This window comes from Aspergillus chevalieri, chromosome 4, assembly GCF_016861735.1.
Source record: "Aspergillus chevalieri M1 DNA, chromosome 4, nearly complete sequence".
Taxonomy (NCBI): domain Eukaryota; kingdom Fungi; phylum Ascomycota; class Eurotiomycetes; order Eurotiales; family Aspergillaceae; genus Aspergillus; species Aspergillus chevalieri.
In genome coordinates, this window is record NC_057365.1 from 669,379 (window position 1) to 692,810 (window position 23,432).

A 23,432-nucleotide genomic window follows, 5' to 3' on the forward strand; every position below is an offset into this window, starting at 1 on the left:
CACAGGAACCCGTGATGATTTCGCGTTTCAATTGACGCGACCTGCGGCGATTACGGTGATACGGGCTTATCGGCCGTGTCCAATGGCAAGACAAAAGAAGATGTACTGCGTACCACGAAAGATATAATTGCTCGGTAGATGACTTTATGTTTTGAGTAGACGATGGATTTGAGTTGCTGGATTAGGCAGCAGGCGCCGTGAAGAGTTTTCATCCCTTACCAATTACCAATGGACCTGTCGCCTCGCCTCGCTCGCCCGGTTCTCCGATTTCTTCCTGTTGAACTGTTCCTGACCATTTCCTGTCCGCGATTCACAACAAGCACATTGGATCTGGCATTCGTCTATCAAATAATTTACTCTGTATAGATCTTAGACAGCTTGTTCAAGCCTACGTGCAGATTTTGCTGCCATTATGGGACGCAGGGCCGCTGTGGTAGTGAGGACTGGTAGGAGACTTATCAGCCAGGCTATCTTCTGTCATTTGGATATCCCTGAATGCTAATGGAGGTATTCTATCAAAGATCCAGCTCTGTTGAACGATACGTCCTCGAATAATTCCGCTCCTGCTAGACGCACGTCCGCGAGACTGGCCTTGTCTCGAGCCAATGCCGACGCAAATAATGCCCAGGCTACTGGCCGAAACCGCAGTCGGCAGTCGCTCCAGGTTGCTGTCCCGGTGAAGAATCTATCGGCCTCTCATACCTCTTCGTCACGTTCGTCAGTCGAGAATGGTTCACGCAGTACTCCGGCAACCAGTGTCGCTATCACGCCCGTTGAATCTGATGGGAATAGGCCGAATAAGAGAGTCAGTGCTTCCGCTCGTGTCGCGGAGCTGCGTTCTAGCACAATGTCTCTTGGTACTCAAAGAGGGCGAAAGAGAGCTCCGTTGAACTTCACCAAAGAAGACATCGATGAAGCTCTGGCTCGTGCCTTGCAAGCTGAGGAATACAGGGCGATCAACCCGAAACGACAGAAGATTTCTCCTGGTGAAGATATGAGTGACGAGGATGATATTACAGAGTATGGGGCTTCGGGGTTTGAGAGCCTTGATTCGGAGTACGAAAAAGTGCGGTCGCGTGATAAGAATGGCAAGACGACTTATAGCGGCCCGCGAATTGTTCTCGGGCCTGATTCTGAGGATGACATGCTTGATAGCGACGATGAATCGATGTTCATGGAGGAAGAGGCAACGCCGCCTCCGCCTGCGAGGAAACTTAACGCAAGAAACCCACGGTCTCGCAAAGGGACACGGGTTTCAACGATCGGCAAGCCATTCTGGATGAGTAACCGTGTAAGTGTTTCCACTTTCTCCCAGAGATTCGGATCCCGTTATTGATCTTCTATGTAGGCATGGAGGGAACGGAAGAAGCTCGAAGGCCAGCACCCGTCTATTAAGACAATGTGGGATGAATTGAAGAAGACACCTCCGATCACACCAGTGCCTGCCAAACAGCCTCCTGGTATATCTAGAACATTGAAGTCGTTCCAGCTTGAGGGTTTGAACTGGATGATGCAGCAAGAAAAGTCTGAATATAAGGGAGGTCTGTTGGGTGATGAGATGGGCATGGGGAAGACAATACAGGCAGTCTCCCTGCTGATGTCGGACTACCCAGTTGGAAAGCCGTCTCTTGTTGTCGTTCCTCCTGTGGCTCTTATGCAGTGGCAGTCCGAGATTCAGGTTCGTTCCTATCCAATAGTGTTGGCCTTGAAGCAGCCCTAACCTTGTTGCAGGAATACACCAGCGGCCAACTAAAGGTTCTTGTCTACCACAACTCGAACTCCAAGATAAAGTCTTTGAAAAAGAAGGACCTCATGAAATACGACGTTATTATGATATCTTGTATGCATCTTCACTCTCCAGTAGCGGTTTGAAGGAATAGCTGACTTCTGGGATAGATTCTGGACTTGAGTCGATTCATCGGAAGGAATTGAAAGGATGGGCTCGCGCTGATGGGATTGTTAAAGAAGATAGTGAGTGGACTACATCTCAGCCCTTCTAAAGAAGGTCGGCCATGTTAATTATGAAGGCGTTATCCATTCCATCGAATACCACCGTCTCATCCTTGACGAAGCGCATAGTATCAAACAACGTACGACCAGTGTCGCTCGTGCTTGCTTCGCGTTGAAAGCCGCCTACAAGTGGTGCCTTTCAGGGACGCCGGTGCAGAATCGGATTGGGGAATTCTTCTCGCTTTTGCGTTTCCTCGAAGTCCAGCCATTTGCGTGTTACTTCTGTAAAGCGTGTGACTGCCGGTCTCTGCATTGGTCTCAGGATCGTGACAAAAAGTGTACCTCTTGCACCCACAGGTACGGTCTAGTCTCAATTCCGTGCTCAGGATTCCCGAAGGTCTGACATCTTTGGCAGAGGATTTGATCATGTCTCGGTTTTTAATCAGGAGATTCTTAACCCAAGTAAGTACGACATGCATGTTACCTGTTCTATTCTAACGATATCAGTCACCGAAAGGAACAGCAACGATGCTCGAAAGGAGGCTTTGGACAAGCTTCGCCTGATTACAGACAGAATTATGCTTAGGCGTGTGAAGAGAGATCACACGGCGGCAATGGAGCTTCCACCCAAACGGTTAGTATCCTGAAATGTGGCTTCCCTGTCAATTTCTGTTAACAGTTGTATGTAGTGTCATCTTGCATAACGAGTTCTTCGGCGAGATTGAGCGTGACTTCTCCCAGAGCATCATGACCAACTCAACTCGACGGTTCGATACTTATGTTAGCCAAGGTGTCATGTTGAACAACTACGCCAACATCTTTGGTCTGATCATGCAAATGCGTCAGGTTGCTAATCATCCAGACCTCATCTTGAAGAAGCATGCGCAGACTGGACAGAATGTTCTCGTATGTTGTATCTGTGACGAGCCAGCCGAGGAAGCCATTCGGTCTCGCTGTCGCCACGACTTCTGTCGTCGATGTGCAAAGGATTACATCAAGTCGTTCGATTCCGATACTATCGTTGACTGCCCCCGTTGCCATATCCCCCTCTCGATTGACTTTGAGCAGCCGGATATCGAGCAGGAGGAGGAACATGTCAAGAAGAACTCGATTGTTAACCGGATTCGCATGGAAGACTGGACCTCCTCGACCAAGATTGAAATTCTTGTCTATGAGCTTTACAAACTGAGGAGCAAGAAACAGACACAGAAGTCTATTGTGTTCTCCCAGTTTACCTCTATGCTGCAACTGGTGGAGTGGCGTTTGCGTCGGGCTGGCTTCAATACCGTCATGCTGGACGGTAGTATGACACCAGCTCAGCGACAGAGTTCTATTGACTACTTTATGAAGAACGTCGATGTTGAGGTGTTCCTGGTCTCCTTGAAAGCCGGTGGAGTTGCGCTGAACTTGACTGAGGCATCTAGGGTGTTCATCGTTGATCCGTGAGTTTCACTTCTTCTATTCTAGTATAAACGTCACGCTAATTGACGGCTCGTTTAGATGGTGGAACCCTGCAGCTGAATGGCAGAGTGCTGATCGATGCCACCGCATTGGTCAACGACGTCCCTGTGTCATCACTCGGTTGTGCATTGAAGATTCTGTGGAGTCTCGGATCGTCCTGCTCCAAGAAAAGAAGGCTAATTTGATCAACGGAACGATCAATAAGGACCAGGGTGATGCCCTGGAGAAGTTGACACCTGAGGACATGCAGTTCCTCTTCCGGGGATCTTGATTTTTGCCATTTACTGAGATACTACTTCTGTATCTTGCCCTCTATCTATCATATGCCGGACATCTATGGACATCATTGCTTGCGGGACCAAGCCTCTGTTACTTTCTTTTTACTGTCATCTAATTCAGGAAGATCTCAACGCCATCTAATGATACTTCGACAGGAAGTTCTTCTTATGTTATCAAGAGCAATCCAAGAATATAAACGATTCCATTGTGCTGTACTTCTATCTCGCATCATAGTTATCAATGTTATTATCAGCCCCTGACGCCGTTAAAAAGTTCCTCGGATGGCGATCGGCAAAAGCTTGGCCTTCCTTGGCCCGCGTGGAGGGGGATTCAGCCCAGTAGGGTCAAGTGAGCTTTGCCTCCGATACTAGTGACGGTGATGGTTATTTCCCTTGACTTTGGACCAGACTTTGAGTTATCATCACGTTTTTAATCATTCCCTCCTCCTCCTCCTCTCCTCCTTCTAACTCTTCTCTCTTCTTTCTTTTTCTTCTTTTCTTTTCCCCCTGTTCAATCCATGTCCCCTCCATCCCCCGAGCCCTCCCGCATCGGCTGCTGTGGCAGGCAGCAACAATTCCACCATGGAAGAAGACGCCACCACCCATCCCCAGGTGCGCCCCCGTCATCAGGGCGACAAAATTGCTCCTAAACTTGTCGACCACGCCGATAAACTCCATGATCAAGCAGTCGCTATGAAAAAAAATTCTTCCCCACCAGGCGACGAGTCTGGTACTGGTTCTGCTGCCGACACTTCCGGCAGCGACCATCAACCGGCAGGAGGCTTCGATAATACGCCTATTCCGCATGCGCCGCCCGGGTACACCTTGCGTTTTACCTTCCATCGCGGCGACAACCTGCCCTTTGCAGATTTCGGCTCCTTTTCGTCGGATCCGTACATCGTCGCGCATTTATCGGTTAACTTGCCACAGCGCCATAAGCAAGATCCGGGGCTAACGTTTCGCACTCCCACTGTGCGCAAGAATTTGAATCCTGCTTGGGACAGTGAGTGGGTCGTTGCGAACGTACCTGCGTCGGGTTTTGAGCTCAAGTGCGTCGTGTTTGATGAGGATGCAGCGGACCACGATGACAAACTGGGCAATGCCTACGTGCAGGTCAATTCGATTAATGAGAACTGGCCGGGTATCCAGGAACAGAAATTCAAGGTCAAGAAGCGCATGGGCAGCAAGCGGGTCTATATCTTTGGGAATCTGGCTGCGTTTACTTCGCGACGCAATGATCCGGGTTCTTACGTGATTATCAGTGTCGAGTGTTTGGGCAAAACACCCGGCAACGAAGGAGGCCAGGTCTACACACAGGGACCTAACTACTGGTTCAAGCACTTCTCGCCATTGATTGGGAGATTGGCAGGGACCAAGGATGAGGTTCAAGGTCAGGATGGAAAGAAACCAATCAGTCGATACAAGTATGCTTGCGCCTCATGTTGTTTGTTCCTTTTGTTCGCTAACCCAGTCTGTCCAGCTTCCAAGCGATCCAGATCCAATTCCGAGGCCCGGCTCCATGGCAACTTTACCATCGTTATGTCGAATTTAGACCGTTTGTGGCCGGCATGTTCACGTCGCAGAGTTTGCGCGGGCGGATTCTCAACCGAGCCCTGCATCATCAACATGAGCGGGTCTATAACTTTGACCGCACAACTCAAAACGGACAGTTCTCGTCGCCGTGTTATGAAATGACTCAGAAGTTCCTGGAGTTTGCGCACTATGGCCAAGGTGGGCGAATCTTTACTTATGTTCTCACTCTCGACGGACAGTTCCGTTTCACCGAGACAGGCAAGGAATTTGGAATCGACCTTTTGAGTAAGCACACGATGCACAGCAACGTGTCCATCTACATTGCATATTCGGGCGAGTTTTTCCTTCGGCGACGTAAGCACCGCCACCATCGGCATCGTTCGCGTGACGAAGAGAATGAGATCCCAGTCGAGGAAGCGCAGGAGGATGCTCCCATGGAGGTCTCTACAGATCCAGCAGACTATGAACTGTTCATTGATAATGACAGCGGTACATATCGACCTAATGCCAAGTTGCTTCACTTACTCAAGGGATTCTTGTCGGCAAACCTACCGGGGCTACACATCACCACCCTGGACTGTCAGGAAGATGCAGAGCGGATGGGGACGATGAAGAATGAACAGAGAGAATTCAAGAAGCAGCAAGGTCAACAAATTACCTTCCTCCAGCAAAGCAGCACCTCCTCCCTGTCCATCTCCAGTTCCGAAGAAGAAGAACTGGATGAACTCAGCGGCGTCCGTGCGAAGCAACGCGGCGAATTCAAGCAACGGATGCATGAAATGCGTGATGTGAAGGGCCAGGTTATGAAATGGGCTCAGGCGGAAGGTGATCCTCATGATCACGATAATCACCGTCGTCACCATCTGAAGCATCCGAAGCATCGTCCGGGCACCTCCAGAAATCCGGCGACTACCGGGCAACTGGGTACATCTGAGATTCGGCCTGGAACCTCGTGATTCGTTTCTCTCGTTTCATTCGCCTTAGACTGGTTTTCCTTTGTGGTATTCTTTCTTTATCCATCCTTAGAGGCTTTCTTTATATTCTTTCTGGGTTATGGCCCTACATGAGGAGAGTCTTGCGCCACATAGCATACTTATACCCACCTCTCCACAGCTTGCAGGCTTTTTTATTCTTTACGCATGTGTGTTATTGTTAATACTATAATTAGCATTGCCATGTGTTTGGCAATGGATGGTTCCCGAGTTATTGTGTTGTCGGGCTGCCTGTTAATTTCTTTGATTGAATATACAGCATGAAAGATTGTCTGAATAGAGAAAATACCCTTGCATCCATAGCACTGTCGTCTTCTTTGCTTTTGCCGTTTCAGGTGACCGTTGCAGCTCCGTTTAGGGGTCAGCTGTAGTGTCAATGCGAACTGCGCGTGGATGCGAATAGACAGGTCATTTTCAATGTATATTTATTGATGGCCGTTGAGGTCGAATAGAGACAAGTCTATCATCTTATGAATGACCAAGTCAATTATTCAGGTCAATTGCGAACGATTTCCTATGGTAGAGTTCCTTGGAACGTGACCAGGGAGGAACGTGGGTAGGATCCAACAGTCCTCCGTAGCCTCCTCTCTCCGTTCTTCGTTCTTAGTTATGATGGTAATATACCAGTTCTAACAAAATCCATATCCTTCCTTTCTAGTAATATAAAACTCCCTTATCCGCACCGTCTGTTGAGCGAGTCGAGTGCGGGACACTCCTCTTTCTCTTTTTCTCCGACCGATCGACCACCAACACCACCAAACACTGCCCAGCGGCTAATACCTTAACTCCCTCCCATCTCTTTCACTCTTTCTCCAACTCATTCTCCCTCGCCATTTCTCTCGCAGTGTCTGAATCGATTGCTGTTCGGTTCAGGACCCAGCCTCTACAAGCACCATCCTTATCTCCGACACCAGACCCAGCAGTCTAGTGCGACTTTTATCCGACCGTGGACTGACCTGCCTCCTAAACGCGCCGTTTAATCTCGTCCGCCATCTTTCGAGCACGTCCCACTATTCAGAGGGCTTGCTCACCCTCCTTTTTGCGAGCGCTTAGAGAATCCTCGGACTGAATGACCGCCTTGTTATTCGGAACGACAGCAATCAACCTGTCTGCGCGCAGACCGTCGATGGTGACTCTCAACTGGTCCGGTCCCTCTCCCGGTTTCCTTTTTGAACGGTGACTATAAGCATTCTATTACGTCGGTTCTGGCTTCAAAATGGGGAATGTCGGAAGTCGTCTGGATGACACGGGGAGTTTATTCTTCAAGGATCAGTCTAGATGTATGTTGGTTCCTATGTGGTACCTGGGCTAGATCTGGCCGACGGGACCTGGTCCCGTTTTTTTTTTTTTTTTCTCCGGGGTGCCCTTGGATTCCGGAAACAATAAGGGGGTATACTGATTTAAAACGCATTTTATAGTTACCGTTTCGCATGTTTCGGTTGTCAACTCGAAGAATCGGGTTCTTTTGAACCTCGCCCCAAATGCGTTCCCCGCCACGAGATACACGGCAAAACGCGACCTTGGCGATGACACCCCGATTGAATATGTGCAGGTAAGTAACTAATCTTATGGAGGATATCGCATACTCACATTGGATTAAATGCTTCTCGGAGACTGACTTGGGATTTCGTGCGGACGGCTTTTTATAGGACCCTGACCTCCCTCCAACTGCCCCGGTGCCCAGCTTCATCTTGCGCCTAAGCAACGAAGATGAGCTACAATTTAACTTCACCTTTATCATGAGACAAACCCAGATCGGCAATGTTGCGAATTCCACTGTCAACGGGGTCTCGACATCTCTACCGGAAGTGACCGACACCGTCCTCACAGGCCTGACGTTCGCCCATGCGTCGAATTCAAAGGAACTTGACAACCTGATCACCCGAGAATTCCATGCAAATCCCAACTTGCAGAACAACTCGAACGTGCAATTTGTGGGAGACTATTCGACCGGAGGCAGCCCGTCGGTTCAGTTCGAGTGGTCGTGGAAATGGAAACCTCCAAAAACGGTAGAAGACAGAGGGGGCGGTTGGCGCAATAGTTGCAGCTTCCTCGACTATGACTCGCGAGCCAATCGCCTGAACACCTTGGCGCATTTTTCGTTCTGGGTGCAGAATAATGTCCGCTTACTCCCGAGTCCGCAGCTCTTGTCGCCTAACCTCGATCTCCATTTTCCGATTCGCAACCGCATGCCGTCGTCCCACTCAGTTCGTTCACATGGCAGCGATGCAGACACAACAGCCAGCGCTCATATGCCTCTGCCCACTCCATCTGAGAACGGCGATACTAATGCTAATAGTAATGCTAATGACAACAGCAACACCAATAATAATTCTAATAGTAATTATCCCCCGCATCCTCAAGGTCCACCTCCACCACCCCCTGTGAAACTCGACCTTCCAACTTCGCGGCCTGGTGAGGATATGAGTGCCGTGGATGACGGGCCGTTGTTCCGGGCCACGATGAAAGCGTTGGAACAGAAGACAGGCAACATGCGGACCAAGATCAAGAAGGTTCTCAAGAAAGCTGAGGCTGCCCAACAAGCCCAAGTCGCGTGTAATGAGGCGGTTTCGGGTTTCTTGGGCGCATTGAATGAGGCTTCCACATCCAACGCAAACGCGATTCAACCTGCCCTCGACCATTACTATGAGAAGAGCGCTCGGCAGATCCTCCGATATGAGCAGGTCAACACGATCCAGTTGCAAAAACTGGTCATTGAACCATTGGTTAAACTGTACAACAACGACATCAAACAAGCCGAAGCGAAGAAGAAGGAATTCGAGGAAGAGAGCAGGGATTACTATGCCTACGTCAGTCGCTACCTCGGGCAGCGGCAGGATTCGCTGAAAGAGAAGAAGCGTGTTGAGAGTGATTCCAAATACCAGGCTAAGCGGCGTAACTTCGAGCTGAAGAGATTCGATTATTCTTCGTTTATGCAAGACCTGCACGGTGGCCGCAAAGAGCAAGAGGTTCTTTCTCATCTCACCAAGTACGCAGACACCCAGGCGAAGAATTTCCTTGCAGCAGCCCACAAGGTTGAAGTTATGGTTCCTCAACTGGATGCCCTAGTCCACGAGGTCACCCAGGCCGACAAAGAGTTTCAATTTCTTAGGACAGAGAGAGAAGAGAAAAGGAGGGCTCTGGAGAAAAATAGCAATACGTATCTCGAGCCGGAATCCTTTCCGAATTCTGGCGCCCCTGCCACATTATCAGCAACAGCAAACGGGGCTCAAACACAGAGTACGGAAACTGAACTTGGTCGCGCGGATAGCACGGGCTCTCAAGTTCGCAACGTGATCAGTAACACTTCCACCATGTCGTCGCAGACCAATCAGACGGTACTGGGTACGTCTGGAGGAGCATCCGTTTCTCCTACCGATGCAAGTGGTAGGTTTGTCTGAAATCCTTGTTATGTTCTACTTCTAATCAATGATTTTCGCTAGCCCAACATCGAAAAGAAGGTCTTCTTTGGGCTTTGTCTCGACCTGGATCTCACATTGATCCTAAGGGTATCAACAAACAAGCATGGCATAAGTAAGTCTATTGACACCCTTTCTTTTATTTCTTTTTCCCCCTTTCCCAACTAACAATGGTTTCAGATTCTGGATTGTTTTGGATCAAGGGAAACTTTCCGAATATAGTAATTGGAAACAGAAACTAGACCTGCACATGGACCCTATCGACCTTCGGATGGCTTCCGTACGAGAAGCCCGGAATGCCGAACGACGATTCTGTTTTGAAGTTATTACTCCTCAGTACAAGCGTATCTACCAGGCAACATCGGAGGAGGATATGGCCAACTGGATCCGGGCAATCAACAATGCCCTGCAAAGTGCTGTCGAGGGCCGTGTCGCACCACCCCCATCAGCGGTTTCGTCCAAGAACGACGGCACCGGCCGCGACATTGGCTCCGTTTTGACTGGGAAAAGCTCATCGTATTCGGGCCATCATTCGAACTCTACGGGATCTAATACCGTGAATCGCCGGACGACTGTCGGAGCACGGCCCGGCTACGTCCGTACTGATAGCAACAGCTATGACGAAGATCCAGCAAAGTTGCTTCAAGCCGTCCGCAATGCGGACCAGGGAAACAACTGGTGCGCCGACTGTGGGTCAACTTCAAAAGTCGAATGGGTGTCAATCAATCTGGGAATCGTCTTGTGTATTGAATGCAGTGGTATTCACCGGTCTTTGGGAACGCATATCTCGAAAGTTCGGTCTTTAACATTGGACGTTCACTCGTTCTCAAATGACATTGTCGAGATTCTCCTGCAGGTTGGCAACCGGGTCAGCAACATGGTCTGGGAAGCCACTTTGGATCAGTCGCTGAAGCCAAATGCCAGCTCGACTCGGGAACAGCGCCTAAAGTTCATTAGCACCAAATATAGTGAGCGGGCTTATGTGCAACCGCTGCCATCACCACGTTCTCGGTTCACGACTCCGGATGAGTCACTTTTGGCCTCCATCAAGAAGCACGATATTCAGGGCGTGCTCTATGGCATTGCTCTGCGTGCCAATGTCAACGTGACGGACCGCTCCCGCAATACCCACGCAGTGTTCCTCGCTCTGGCTGCGGCCGATCCCGCATCTCCTGGCTCGACACCCACGAGCAGTGCATCCTCGCGCCCCAGCACGGCCACTTCAATTAAGACAATTCCGTTTCCCGTTGCGGAATTGCTCGTCCAGAATGGAGCCGAAATTCCATTGCAGCCTCCACCAATCCCACTATCACCAGCAGCGCAACTATACCTTAGCCAGCGAACTAGTCGAATGCCTCCACCGATCGGTGTGGGCACAGGTAGGACGACGGCCGATACACTGGGATCTCTCCCGACAATTCGAAATGACTACCCAGGGTCATCGTCGCACACTCCCAGCAGTTCTCTCGACAATTCCAGCAAGGACCGGGAGAAGTTGTCCAAGCGAGGGAGCGCCGGTGCACGGTTTGCCGGCAAGGTAGCTTCACTCGGAATCGACCGATGATCGAGTTTGACACCTTTTTCTTTTCGTTGCATATCATTGCCCGTAATGATAATTTTTACTCTAATGAATGAGGTCCTGTGAATATGATGACTTGCCTTTTTGCGTTGGGATCTGAGAGGCTTTGGTTTTGGTTTTGTTTTCCCTCTCCCCTTACTTGTATACCAGTTTTTGAGCAATACACAATTCACGATTATGACGATGATACCGATTCACTGGCTTTGTCCTTTGCACGTGTCTATAGCAGATTTCTTTCTTACTGGAGCCGCGGCTGTGGTTCCGCGGTTTCTTTCTGGTGTTGAGCCATACATGTTATGTACGGAGTATGACAGGTTGGACGGGAACTACTCCGGACTCTGTAGATAAGATGGATTAAGGTCAGATGCAACCTGAATCATTAGCCTCAATTTGTTACCGGAATAGAAACAGCCTTTACCAATAGACAATTTCATGGAACTCTTATCCATGGATTATGGGCAATCGCTGATTGGGCTGATGATGACATCATTGGAGATGCCGTATAGAGTACGGAATACAGGGGTGCCATGCATAGTATGTACTCTGTAGGTATGTAGGTATGAAAAGTGGCTGTGTTGTGGCGATTGGGGTGTGATGATCAATGGTTTTCTTCCTAGATACCTAGGGAGGGTTCTGTAGATTGTGATTTTCTGATTTGTATTCGTTGTATTCGAGTGCTGATTGAGTGGTGTACCGTAGCGGAGTGCGTGGAACATGTAGTCCAGCATCGTAGAGCATTCATAAATCTCTACTTACATAGTAGAAAATAGGCTCAATTACAACCAGGAATTTATCAGTACAATTATATTACTACTCCTTATGAATACTAAGTAGAGGTTATAGTACATAGTACTCCGTATATGTACATGTGCACCATGGCATGATGACTGAGATGAAGTCGGCCAGGAACAACGCTGATTGGCTGGTATCTGATGCCGGCTATGGAGCGGTAGGTTTGCGATGATGGAAAGGGCTTCAGAGAATTATGGAGACGCGGGTATTTACAATTTCATATATTGATGATGAAGGAATCAGATTGGATATCGAGAATAATGTACTTCGGAGTACAGAATGTGCATAGCACTCCGCACTGTGACTCGATCGGATAAGGTTTCCGCTTGCACTTTGATGTATTGACTCTGATTTAGGATATTCAGAATTGCTGCTACGGGTCATGTCAGCGTACAGTATATGTACAGAGGGTGGTTTCATTTGTCTAGAAGGTTCACGTAGCACCACGAAGACTCACAGTACTTTTACCCAAATTGGGTGTCGGCAGGATTAACGTCACAGCAGCCGAGTAGGTGGATCTCATTGGTGCTTCGGATGGAGACATCGGGCCCTAGTGGGAATGCACTTCATCCACCTCGTTCTTTCCTATCCAGGAAGGCAGTGCGCCACCATTTGCCACTGTCAGTCCCCATGCATAGGGAGAGAGCACATGAGAGTATTGTGGATGCAGCAGAATACAGCGATTGGAGGCCACACAGCAGATCAGTCTTGCCACCTTATTTATCTGCATTAAAAGACGACGTACTCCATAGGAGTGTATGGAGTATGATGAATTCTTCTTTATAGACAATAATATAGTTATGCTCTGGACTTTCCAATGGGTACGGTGTCCGTGGAATGGGTCAGGGACAAACAATGCCACGGACGAATCATATCCTGTGCCTGTATACACAGTGTACGTTATCTCCAACATGTAATAATAATCCCGAATTATCCCCATTCTCTTTCTCCTCTTCTGCACTCTGTATACTACTCCAGACTCTTTTATTATCCACTTACCCACAGCATCCATTGCTCGATTATCCGTGGAGATCATTCTCGTTCTTTTTTTGTCATTCCTACCTATTTGTCTTCGGCTAATTTCTCTTTCCTTCTTTCCTCCTCTTCTCTCTCTTTCCTTTCTTTAAGTCTTTATGGACAAACAGTACTATGCCATGACTTTCCTATGATATTTTATGATATTCGATGATATCTTATGATATCTTTATGACCATTTTTTTTTTACTCGATTCTATTTATTCAATCAGCCTTATAGATTGCTTTTCTTTTTAAACTCTCACGGTGTTTCCATACATCGTGCCTTGTGTTCTCCTACTATCCCGAATCCACCTCCTTCCTTCCCGAATCGGAACGATTTCAGACTCCGACAGTAGCCTAAAGCAAGCACCACGCGCACATCATATCCAGTGAGTTGGTTTGACTCGTCCCTGTTTGTTAGCTGTGGTTTGTGTTCTCCTGCATAGACCACTGTTGCTTCATTATCACCCTCCATCCTCCATCGTGCATCCAAGCTGTCACCGCTTGGTTTCCGATGGTGATATATCAAACATACGCCGGTGTCCCGCTTGGTCCCCAGCCATCCCTTCCTTCACTTGGTCTCTTTTCTTTAATCCTCCCATACATTACGGGAAGGGAAAGGGAAAGAGGCATCTGTATTGTAAAACTCATGCCGTATCCGATTCTCTATCCGGCCAGTTGGGTCCAACTCACCTTCCGGCAGAAAAATAGTGTCCAAGGATAAGACGCACACAGACACTCCGGCGTCCGATATTATTATCTTATCTTCGTTCCCTATTCCAGCATCCCTATCTTTCCCTTGCTCATTTTCCTGCATATATATCACGCTCCTGAGAATCTATTGGCACAGCAATGGTTCATGGTTGCATACTTTTATTCTAACTGCTTTGCGAGAGATAGATAGGCAAGCAGTCCAGTCAAGTCAGGTCACATCGGCACCGCCAAATCGGTGCTCTGCGCACAAGGCGTAAGAACAAAACATAGACAAGAAGCAGGACCCAGAAAAAAGGTATGTACACCTGATTTCCTATATTCAAATTCTCGACCACTCCTCTTTCCATCATTTTTTGTTGTTGTAGTGTTGCGAGTGCTTGCTTGCTTGCTTTCTTTTTTTTTTTTTTTTTTGGTTGTTGTTGATTGTTGTCAGGAGCGCCCTCTAATTTGACCGGTCAGAGAGCGTGTTCTGTGCGCATTTTTCGTGCGTGTGTTGTGTGTTCCTAACCCTCATATTTCTTACCATGACAGACTCAGACTCTGGCGACAATAATAAACCATCCAGCCAGCCTTTCAATGAAACTCCATCTTCAACACGGCCTTCCTCTCGGGAGTCGTTGAAATGCGGTAAGACACCCTTCGTGCTCGTCGGTTCGGGCGACAAGATCTGGCACAAATGTCCACGAATGGAAAAAACAAAACAGAAAAAGAGCAAGCTCACGTCTCCAATGTACTGAACTGACCGAAATATTTGCTCGTATATAGACACGACCGCTTGCCACGAACCTGCACCACCGGATAATGTCGCCCGTCGCCCGTCACAATTGAATCCGTATATGGCCCCAAGCCATGGACCATCTCTATCGGCTCACCCACCATCCGCGTTGAACATGGAGAGTATGGGGGCTGCATTGCCTGGTTACCAGTCGAATGTTATTCCATTCGATCAGTACCAACATATGCAGCCTCAATTCGCTGTGCAGTACCCCGGGGTACATTATCAGATGCACCCCGCCCCGTCTTTTCGAGGTGGCGAACGGACAACGGATGGAAGACCCCCGGCGTATTCGATGACTTACCCCGTGGTCTATCCGCACTATTATCCACAACCGCACCAACAACCGTCCTATCCCAGCTTTCCCACATACATGCACTCTCCTCCACCACACCCTTGCGTCAATGGACCCATGTTCAGCCAGACACCTGGGTACGGTTCGAGCTATTACCCGTCACCGTACCCGATGGTGTTAGGGCACGGTCCAGGACCACCTCCGCGGCCGCAGATGCCTCCGCGACCTGGCTCCCAGCATTCAAACCCCCGCAGGCCGGTATCGTCCGGGCCAGGACCTACCTTGCACATTGAACGCCCTCGAAGGCCCATTCCCAAGCGTGCTGCTGTCTCTGATTATCCAAAGACCATTGTTGATGGATCGAATTCGGCCAAATCCACAAGGTCAAATTCTCGCGTGTGTGGTAAGTACATCACCCTCACACAGCGGAATCATTTTTTATCTTCTGTATTTATTAATTCGCCTGTTTGCTGACATGCATTATCAGAAATAATCTCACCTTCGACATCCACAGCCATTCGGGCTGCCACGCCCGGAGGACCACGGAGGATGCCAAAACAATCGGGTCCCGCCTTATGGGTTGGCAATTTGCCTCACGGGATCAGCATTGTGGACGTCAAAGAGTATTTCTCTCAGGGCGCCGCGGACCAAATCGAGAGCGTTTTCCTCATTTCAAGAAGCCACTGCGCATTCCTCAACTATAAAACAGAGGCTGCCTGTTCTGCGGCACAGGAGAAATTCCACGACTCTCGATTTCAAGGTTGCCGCTTGGTTTGCCGACTACGACCCAATGCACGTCCAGGAGAGTACAGGCAAAATTCGGGCGATATTGCAAGCATCGCCGCTGCGAAGAACGAGGAAAACGACAAGGCGGCTATTGCGAGTATGGATTTTCCGATACCGTCCCCCGATGAGAAGGTGCCCAATCGGTATTTCATTGTTAAGAGTATGACGGTGGAGGATTTGGAGAACAGCCGGCAGAGCGGTATTTGGGCGACACAGGCCCATAACGAGGTCAATTTGAATCTAGCGTATGAGGTGCGTTCTCTCTTTTCGTTTTTATTTTCATTTTGCCTTCTTAGTGACATCGCACTAATTCCCGATAGACTGCGGATAATGTATACCTCATTTTCTCAGCGAACAAGTCCGGGGAATACTATGGATACGCGCGGATGGTGTCGCCAATCCAAGAGGATGAAAAGCTGGCCCTGGAAATGCCTCAGCGGCCCAATCATATCGCTACGGAAGCGGAAGAGCCCAGCGTGACTCTGACGCAAGCCTCGTCCACCGCCCGCAGTGGTCGGATAATCGATGACCCTGTTCGGGGCACCATCTTCTGGGAGGCGGACACTTCATCTGAAGATGATGGAGAAAAAGAAGGAGACGGAGAAAAAGAGGACGCTGACGCAGCTTTGGCAGGGGTAACAGGAGCAGCTCTCAATGAACTTGCAGAGGTGGATGCGGATACAGATGCCAAAGGCAACAAGAATGTCGACGGGCCCGCGGCTGTTGCGGAAGATGCAGCAATGGCAGAAACTACTACAACTGCCGCTACTACTACAGCAGCAACAACAGCAGGAAGCCAGACCATTGGACGACCATTCCGGATCCAATGGCTGTCCACTGTGAAAGTACCATTCTATCGCACGCGGGGACTACGCAATCCGTGGAATGCCAACCGGGGGGTAAAAATCGCCCGGGATGGCACAGAGATTGAGCCCAGGGTCGGGGCACAGCTGGTGGAACTTTTTCACCTTCCGTCGTCGGGAGCGACTACGTCTTCGTACCGGCTTCCGAATTGATACCGACAACAAGAAAGAACAACGCAATAACTAGAAAAAAGCAACCAAAAAAAAAAAAGAACAAAAAGGTTGAAATGCACGACAATAAGAGAAAAAGCAGATGGGATTCGGCCACTTTGGGACGTCTACAGTGACATGCGTACCCGACCAGGCAAAGAACGGATAGAACTTGGTACACGGAATATGGTCTATGGAAGATTTATGGTTTCTAGACAGAGTATCTATCTTAAGAATGAAATTGGTTCTTTTGACTTCGGTGGATTCATGGATGCGTGGTGTGTATGTCTCCATAAAATGTCTCCATAAGTACCGCCACCATCTGCAGGAGCACGAGTATGTGCCTGTGGTGTGTTGCATTGGATGTAACTTGACATGGAAGACCATGGCCCAAATGGTCTGACCATCGGACGATCAGTGATTGGTGTGTGTATGTGTTCGGTGTATGTGCATCATATGGTCTGGAAGGAGTATCTGCGCACGGGGGACGATGCCTGGTACGGCCCCAACGTGCTTGGAACGGAGTCTATCTGTCTCTGACATGGTGAATAGTAGTGATTACTATCTACATCTAGAGTATTACTGGTAGTCATCCCAGGGATGCTGTAACCGCAACGGGAAATGCGGGGAAGCGTCGTGGCCAACAGCGATCAGCGGGCTCTGATTGGTTGATTCTGCTCCCAGAGATTGGGTGATGGTGATCCGGAGGACCGGGGGTGCCCCAATAGGAAGCTTAGCAATTGTACCCTGTGTACGGAGAACTGTTTCAGGACGGAATTATTATGAATTGGCAGTTGAGGAATACAGAGAGTGATGGATGAGGGAGGGCAATGCTCTATCTATCCAGGGCACAGTATCACATCATAGATAGGGATAATATGTAGGTACCCCGGCGGTGGCCTGAGGTGAGCCAAAAGGGGCTAGACCCATCGCAGAGAGGGGTTATGTAATTGTGGGGAGACGGTGGACGAGGTTATTTATGATCCCATCACTTTCTGACTCTTCTTCATCTTGATTCTTGTGGCTTGTCTTCATCTTGTATCCATCTCAATACTATTCCAATAACCTCAGCACCATTCTTTTAAACGACTATCCATTTGTCCGTTTTTCTATCGTTTCGTATTCTACCTCTGAGCTCCGTTCATCCTATTTGGTCCAGGGAGGCTCTCTCGGGTTCAATTCTGTTGGTCGTATTGAAGCAGGTAAGTGTCCTTGTTCCTGTCCAACAAGCCACAACTTTTGTCTCTGTCGCCACTCTACCGTTAGCGGTACTAGAACTACAGCTAACCGTTACCAGATTCTCCCGTGCATTCTCTACCCGCATTCCTCATCTTCCGTCTTTCCTCATCCCTCGGGTTGTCTTTTGACGTCACCGTCTGAGATCGTTCTATAAAACGCCTTTCATAACTGAACATCGAACACACAATCGAACCCGAATCTTCACCATGTCCAACGACCGCGCGACTTCTCCCATCTCCGTCCCCTCCTCCCACCAACGCCGCGCATCTCTCGCCTCCTTCTCGTTTGGTAGTCCCCCAGCTGCCAACGCTGCCAACGCCTCCACCGCTCCCCAGCAGCGGAGACTCTCCATCACCACCCTCGGTCTAGCGGGCTCTCCCACTCAGACCTCTCCTTTCAACGGCAGACACTTCAGAGGCGGTAGTGTTTCGAGCTCGGTGGGATCTAACCCCACCTCCTCTGAGGACTCGATCAACGAGGAAAATGAATTGTCTGGTGCCGCGCCTACCTCTCCTTTCGCCCGGCGGGTCTCTTATGGTGCGCAGGCGCTGCGTGATGTTCGGAGGGGGAGCGTTAACAACGGTACGTTTCTTGACTCTTTGGCGTCTTTGATCGTCTAGCTAACTTGTCGGCAGACGAACGCTTCAACTGGTCTGAAGCTCTACGCACCCGGGCCGAGCGTGCTCCATCCCTGAGTGCTATGCAACAGAACCAGAATGCGGCCAGCGTGAACCGTCAACGCGAGCAGGAACGTGCGGTTCAGATCGCCACGATGGAGCAACCCGTGCGAGAGATTCCACGGCAGCCCAAGCGCAACAAGCCGGACTTCTTCCAGGAGAAAATCCTGCGAGGGGACTTTATGGACTGAGGTGTATCTATCTACGTCTTCTGTTTCGTCTTTGTTTGTCTTTGATTTACTGGGATAAGGAAAAGTGTCGGGAAAAGTCCTTTTCTCTTTAATTCCCTTTTTACGAACAGACACGGCCAGTTCTCCTAGATATCAAGCGGTTCTGCCGATGTCGATTTTGGCGAACACGGTCCATGCGGTTTACAGCGAGGTTCTGGGATTAGCGGAGTTATCTGGCAACTCGGTACGATTTATGGGCATCTTCTGATTTGTATGGGTGCGTTATTTCTTTCTACTTCTATATGTCAGCCCTGCTGGTCAGACTGTCTTTCCATGTTTTATCTTTCACCAGACTGCCAATAAGCAGATTGTATATGAATGTTGATTTCAGAATGAGAAACAACAGATACCTTGGCTTCACTGGGTATCTAGATCCACAACATAAGTGTTCCATTTCCAACACTTGGACATGTCTTGGGCAGTAGTAAATATATATATATCCATGCCAAACATGATATATGCATTAAATATGCCAACTTGGTCAAAAAAGTCTAAATTCTACATGAAACCGCCCTCTATGCCCATGTCTATCCTTTCCATCCTCATTTAAACCAAAAATCACCACTTAGCAACAAACTAGATTTTCTCAACGCCTCCCCATAATGAAACAACAAATAAATCTTCAAAACACACCCAATAGTCAACCCCGCCAAAAGACTACAATCCTCCCCACCCCCAGATTCAAATAAAGCGGTGGCGAGAAAGTAACAGCACCACACGCTAACGCACTTCTCGTAAAGTCCGTCGCCGCGAACACATTCGCCGCATGCTGCGGATAACATCCCGGCATGTACAGAAGCACATTGCATCAGAATAAGCACGCAGCCTGGGTAGGTGACGATTCCTATTGCCGGCACGATCCGGTAGATTTCTGGGCGTGCGGTCCAGCCGAATTGGAATAGGCCGATGGAGGGAGGAGGGGGGAGGCAAGCGAATAGCGTGGGGATTAGTATGGTTTCGGGCTTGGTGGGAGCTTTTTGGGATCTGGTTCTTGGGACGTTGGTTTTGTAGATATATGTTATATATTATAAAGATGATTGTTCCCACCACGATGGCAAGGAAGGCGGCTCCCATCTCGCCGAGGTTGAAGCCGTACATTCCCTGGTAGACGATGGGGAATGCCTCGAGGAATGAATAGCGGATCCCGTATGTGAGGAAGGTATAGCAGTTCAGGAATAGGATTGCCGGGTCGAGGAAGGTGATCGTCGAAGGTACAGGGAGGGATTCGCGCACGACTGTGTGGAACGAGATGCCTTGTGTGATTTCGGCTGTTGCTTTATAATTTCTGTCATTGTTTTTATTTCTCCGTTCAACTTCTCTAACCGTCTCGTCCGTTGATATAGGATCGTCGTTGGACTCGTCTCGGGCAAGGACAAATAAGAAGAACCAGAATCGGCGCAGCAGCAATTAAAATTGCCCATATCGAAAACCGCCATCCAAGAACTGGAATCGCGAAGCCCGGGGCCAACATCCTAATCGCAGGCGCGCAAAATATACACTGCAGCCAACTCGTCATTGCATGCGGAAGGACATCAGACGAGTAGACATCCGCTACCGACACACCCCCCCGTGGCTAGATAGGGACTAGCGGGGGATATAGAAACCTATTCCCGTGGAGGTATGGCAATTGGGATGCTGGTGATACAAAAAAGGGCGAACATTAGGGCGTAGGGGAGGTGCGGCCGATCTGGGGGACTTCGCTTAGCGGGCTGAACAAGAATGGGACCTGTGCCATAGCTGTATTCATTAGTTGATACCGTTGAGATCGGAGATAAATGGACATACACATAGGGCAAGTCCTAACGAACCCTCCGCTCTATTAATCCCAAACTCCTCCCCAAACGCATTCTCGCTCAGCGTATATATCGGCGCTGCCAGCTACACCACAGAGCTATAAGCTCTGATGACAATGCCACGAATGCCTTTTTTGCTCGGGACTAGTTCTGCGGGTTCTCTTTGTCGTCGTCCGAATACCAGTTTACCAGGATGGTGTTGTTGTGTTGGTGTTGGAGCTTCTCGCATTGGTGGTCGTAGTCACCCTGTTCTTCGTCGTATCGTAGCCAGGATGGATTGCATACTGCCCTACAACGCTGTCACGGGCGAGATTCGCCATCTCGGTTTATGTTTTGGATATAGTCAGTATATGCTGTATAAAAAGCAGCGACGGAACTACTTACCCTTGAGAGTCCGTAATTGACCTTGACAGGCCAATTGACAGATGCGATCTTAGAGGTGCAATTTCTGAACATGAATACTGACAAACTGGTTGATTTCAAATCTTCTCATGTTTATCAATATTGAGAAGATTCTACTGTTCTTACATGGAGACGTTTGGAGGCATTGACGGATTTCTGTAGAGTTACCTCTAATACCTTCAACAATCGCATCATTGTGTTTAACTTAGAATAGGTGTATATTTTTCTTTACAAAGGTCAGCATATATGTCAAGACTTTCCCCAATAATCCTCAATATTGCCCATTGTTCGTTTCCTTTTATAAGGCGAGCCCACAGTTTTACCGCGGCGTAGGCTAAGTGAAGGCAGTCGGATGGAGATACAGGACCAGGGCACAGGTCTTCGTCTCCCGATGTTCTGCCCTCTTCAACGATATCGCTTATCCAGTTGATCAAGCGAATCTCATGTTCTAGGAGCAAGTCAATACAGCTCAGTGTCATGGGCAAAGTGCATCCAAGTCGTAAATACATACCATCAAGAGATCTCCTGGTTCGGCACTCGGATATACAATGCAACCATTTGCTGATGAAAACTGCGAACTCCATGCCGCAAAGTGAGTGCTGTATGCTCGATACGTACGTATGACCCCGAGAAACAAAACTGATCCCCAGTTTTACCGGTATACTCAAGGCATGTGTCGCATGCAAGATTGCCGGAAGAAGATGAGGACCGCCAGGTAAACGAGGCAAATCCAGAAGTTTGTTAGCAATCTGCTCTGGATCTCGGGACCTCAATGTCCCGTATGAGCCTATATTGAAAGCAAGTCGAATATATGCTAAGCCAAGTAATACCGTTGACGTGAAAGGAACGGGGCCGTTTGGATTCCTAGGGTCAAGACTTGATTCAGGGGCTCGTTGCCATTGGGACGTCCATGCACGGAGGGAATTCCTGGATCAATTAGTAATTAAAGTGCAGGGAGTAATAGGTATTTCTTACCTGATTTCGTCCTTTTGGGAGAGCAATAGAGGGTGTTGTCCATCACTATTGAAATGGAAAGCCTGATACATAAGCAAAATTCGTTGTATTAGAGCGTGTAATAGGATATAGTTGGCCAATGTAGATGGAACCGGCTGCGAGTCGATAGAACTTGGATCTTGGGAAATCCGAGCCAACTGAGCGAGAGCATCTTGGAACCGCATCTGTTCTTGATGGCCTGGGCCACGAATCGTAGCCCACCTTTCGTAGGAAGGAGCAAGCCATTCCATACAAGAACATGGTAGACGAAGATTTATTTCATCGCTCAGGATGACTGGGGGCACGTTGAAAGCTATACTCTGGAGGTTGAGAAAGGCAAAGGAAAACAACTTAATTCTCCTCTGAGATTCCTGTTCCACCCAGACATGCCAGTCTGTGGTGGCATTTTGCAGAGCTTCGTCATCCTCATAAAGGCGGCTTTCTCTCACGCACCTTGCTAAAAAGCTCTGGAGGTTGAATGCTTCTCGCACAATGTCTGGCTCGCGGTGCCAGGTTGCGAAGAAAATAAGATAAAGAGCACAGCGCGCCTCGCGCATTAGTTCATTGTATGAGTCATGGCGAGAATCTGTCAATGGCTCGGTGGTACGTGACGAGAGGTTTCGGTTAGTTATTTTTCTTTCCATTTCCAGCGCTTTGTCCTGAAGAATCGCCTTGGCCGCGTAGAATAGTAGAGTTCCCTTTCGATATTCATGCCGATATTGAGCTCCAAGTGCGGCCATGGCTAGGATAATTTCTGGATCACAGTTATCTAGCTTAAAAGTCGGAATGTGTACAAGCGCAGCATGAGGATAGAATCCATCAAAAAAGGCATTTACAAAGCGCGTTAAAGAGTGGGGCGATGGCATGACGAAATTAGTTACCGTGGTTTGAAATTGCACCAGCGACTGGAGCAGGCGGCTTCGGTGTTCCTCTGTGATCTTGAGAACAGGGAAAGTCAAGACACCAAACTCCCCTAGAGTTATGTCAGAATCCCGTTTCTGTCAAACATGGCTAGAGGGAAGTGAGGTTCACCAACAGCATCCCGTTCGACCGGAAACTGAGTAAGAGGATGGTTCTGTTGTGAAGAAGCGGAGTATTCTTGTCGTTCATGACTGACAGAAGAAGTAGGCAAGAGATGGTATATAGGCTCTCTAACCATGATCCGTGAGATATCAAATTCTGATGGTAGGGCCCAGTCGGATGTGAGACCTAGGCTGTGGCTGAAGTATTCAAAGTCTTGCAACGGATCATATGCATCAAGTAGTGACCCATCCCCTGCAGCAGGTTAGCTCTATTTACATCAGTGCCATCAAATTAGACTTCATACCTGCAGACTGATATTCTGTCGATTGTCCCTGCTGCTCTACGGACTCAGAAGGGGTATTTCGGGTACCAGGAAGACCCCAAGAAATTGGCTCGATAAAAGCAGCATTAGAATTGCGCGACTCACTATCTTGGGCATCACTACTATTGCCAGTCATTGGGGTCGTCAAT

At 48.8% G+C, this 23,432-nt stretch overlaps 6 protein-coding genes across 6 annotated transcripts; 5 read left to right on the forward strand and 1 right to left on the reverse strand.

Annotated features, from left to right (window-relative positions):
* Window positions 1–412: 412 nt before the first annotated feature.
* Window positions 413–3,682, forward strand: RAD16 (DNA repair protein RAD16; the record flags this gene model as incomplete). Its single annotated transcript, XM_043278422.1, has 10 exons — window positions 413–446; window positions 522–1,291; window positions 1,349–1,678; window positions 1,732–1,840; window positions 1,897–1,971; window positions 2,028–2,307; window positions 2,366–2,412; window positions 2,458–2,584; window positions 2,640–3,392; window positions 3,451–3,682. 10 exons carry the CDS (start codon window positions 413–415, stop codon window positions 3,680–3,682), a joined length of 2,757 nt encoding a protein of 918 aa, XP_043136202.1.
* A 589-nt stretch (window positions 3,683–4,271) lies between these two features.
* ACHE_40245S (C2 domain protein) lies at window positions 4,272–6,178 on the forward strand (the record flags this gene model as incomplete). Its single annotated transcript, XM_043278423.1, has 2 exons — window positions 4,272–5,113; window positions 5,170–6,178. The coding sequence occupies 2 exons, from the start codon at window positions 4,272–4,274 to the stop codon at window positions 6,176–6,178; spliced, it is 1,851 nt and encodes a 616-aa protein (XP_043136203.1).
* A 1,252-nt stretch (window positions 6,179–7,430) lies between these two features.
* Window positions 7,431–11,197, forward strand: ACHE_40246S (putative ARF GTPase activator (Csx2); the record flags this gene model as incomplete). Its single annotated transcript, XM_043278424.1, has 5 exons — window positions 7,431–7,494; window positions 7,633–7,766; window positions 7,864–9,601; window positions 9,658–9,748; window positions 9,814–11,197. The coding sequence occupies 5 exons, from the start codon at window positions 7,431–7,433 to the stop codon at window positions 11,195–11,197; spliced, it is 3,411 nt and encodes a 1,136-aa protein (XP_043136204.1).
* Window positions 11,198–14,259: 3,062 nt separating this feature from the next.
* On the forward strand, window positions 14,260–16,607 carry ACHE_40247S (putative YT521-B-like splicing factor; the record flags this gene model as incomplete). Its single annotated transcript, XM_043278425.1, has 4 exons — window positions 14,260–14,362; window positions 14,501–15,208; window positions 15,293–15,843; window positions 15,912–16,607. 4 exons carry the CDS (start codon window positions 14,260–14,262, stop codon window positions 16,605–16,607), a joined length of 2,058 nt encoding a protein of 685 aa, XP_043136205.1.
* Window positions 16,608–18,049: 1,442 nt separating this feature from the next.
* On the forward strand, window positions 18,050–18,711 carry ACHE_40248S (uncharacterized protein; the record flags this gene model as incomplete). The annotated part of the gene is made up of 2 exons (XM_043278426.1): window positions 18,050–18,425; window positions 18,479–18,711. The coding sequence occupies 2 exons, from the start codon at window positions 18,050–18,052 to the stop codon at window positions 18,709–18,711; spliced, it is 609 nt and encodes a 202-aa protein (XP_043136206.1).
* A 2,434-nt stretch (window positions 18,712–21,145) lies between these two features.
* On the reverse strand, window positions 21,146–23,419 carry ACHE_40249A (uncharacterized protein; the record flags this gene model as incomplete). The annotated part of the gene is made up of 5 exons (XM_043278427.1): window positions 21,146–21,393; window positions 21,457–21,872; window positions 21,921–22,911; window positions 22,971–23,213; window positions 23,266–23,419. The coding sequence occupies 5 exons, from the start codon at window positions 23,417–23,419 to the stop codon at window positions 21,146–21,148; spliced, it is 2,052 nt and encodes a 683-aa protein (XP_043136207.1).
* Between the last annotated feature and the right edge of the window lie 13 nt (window positions 23,420–23,432).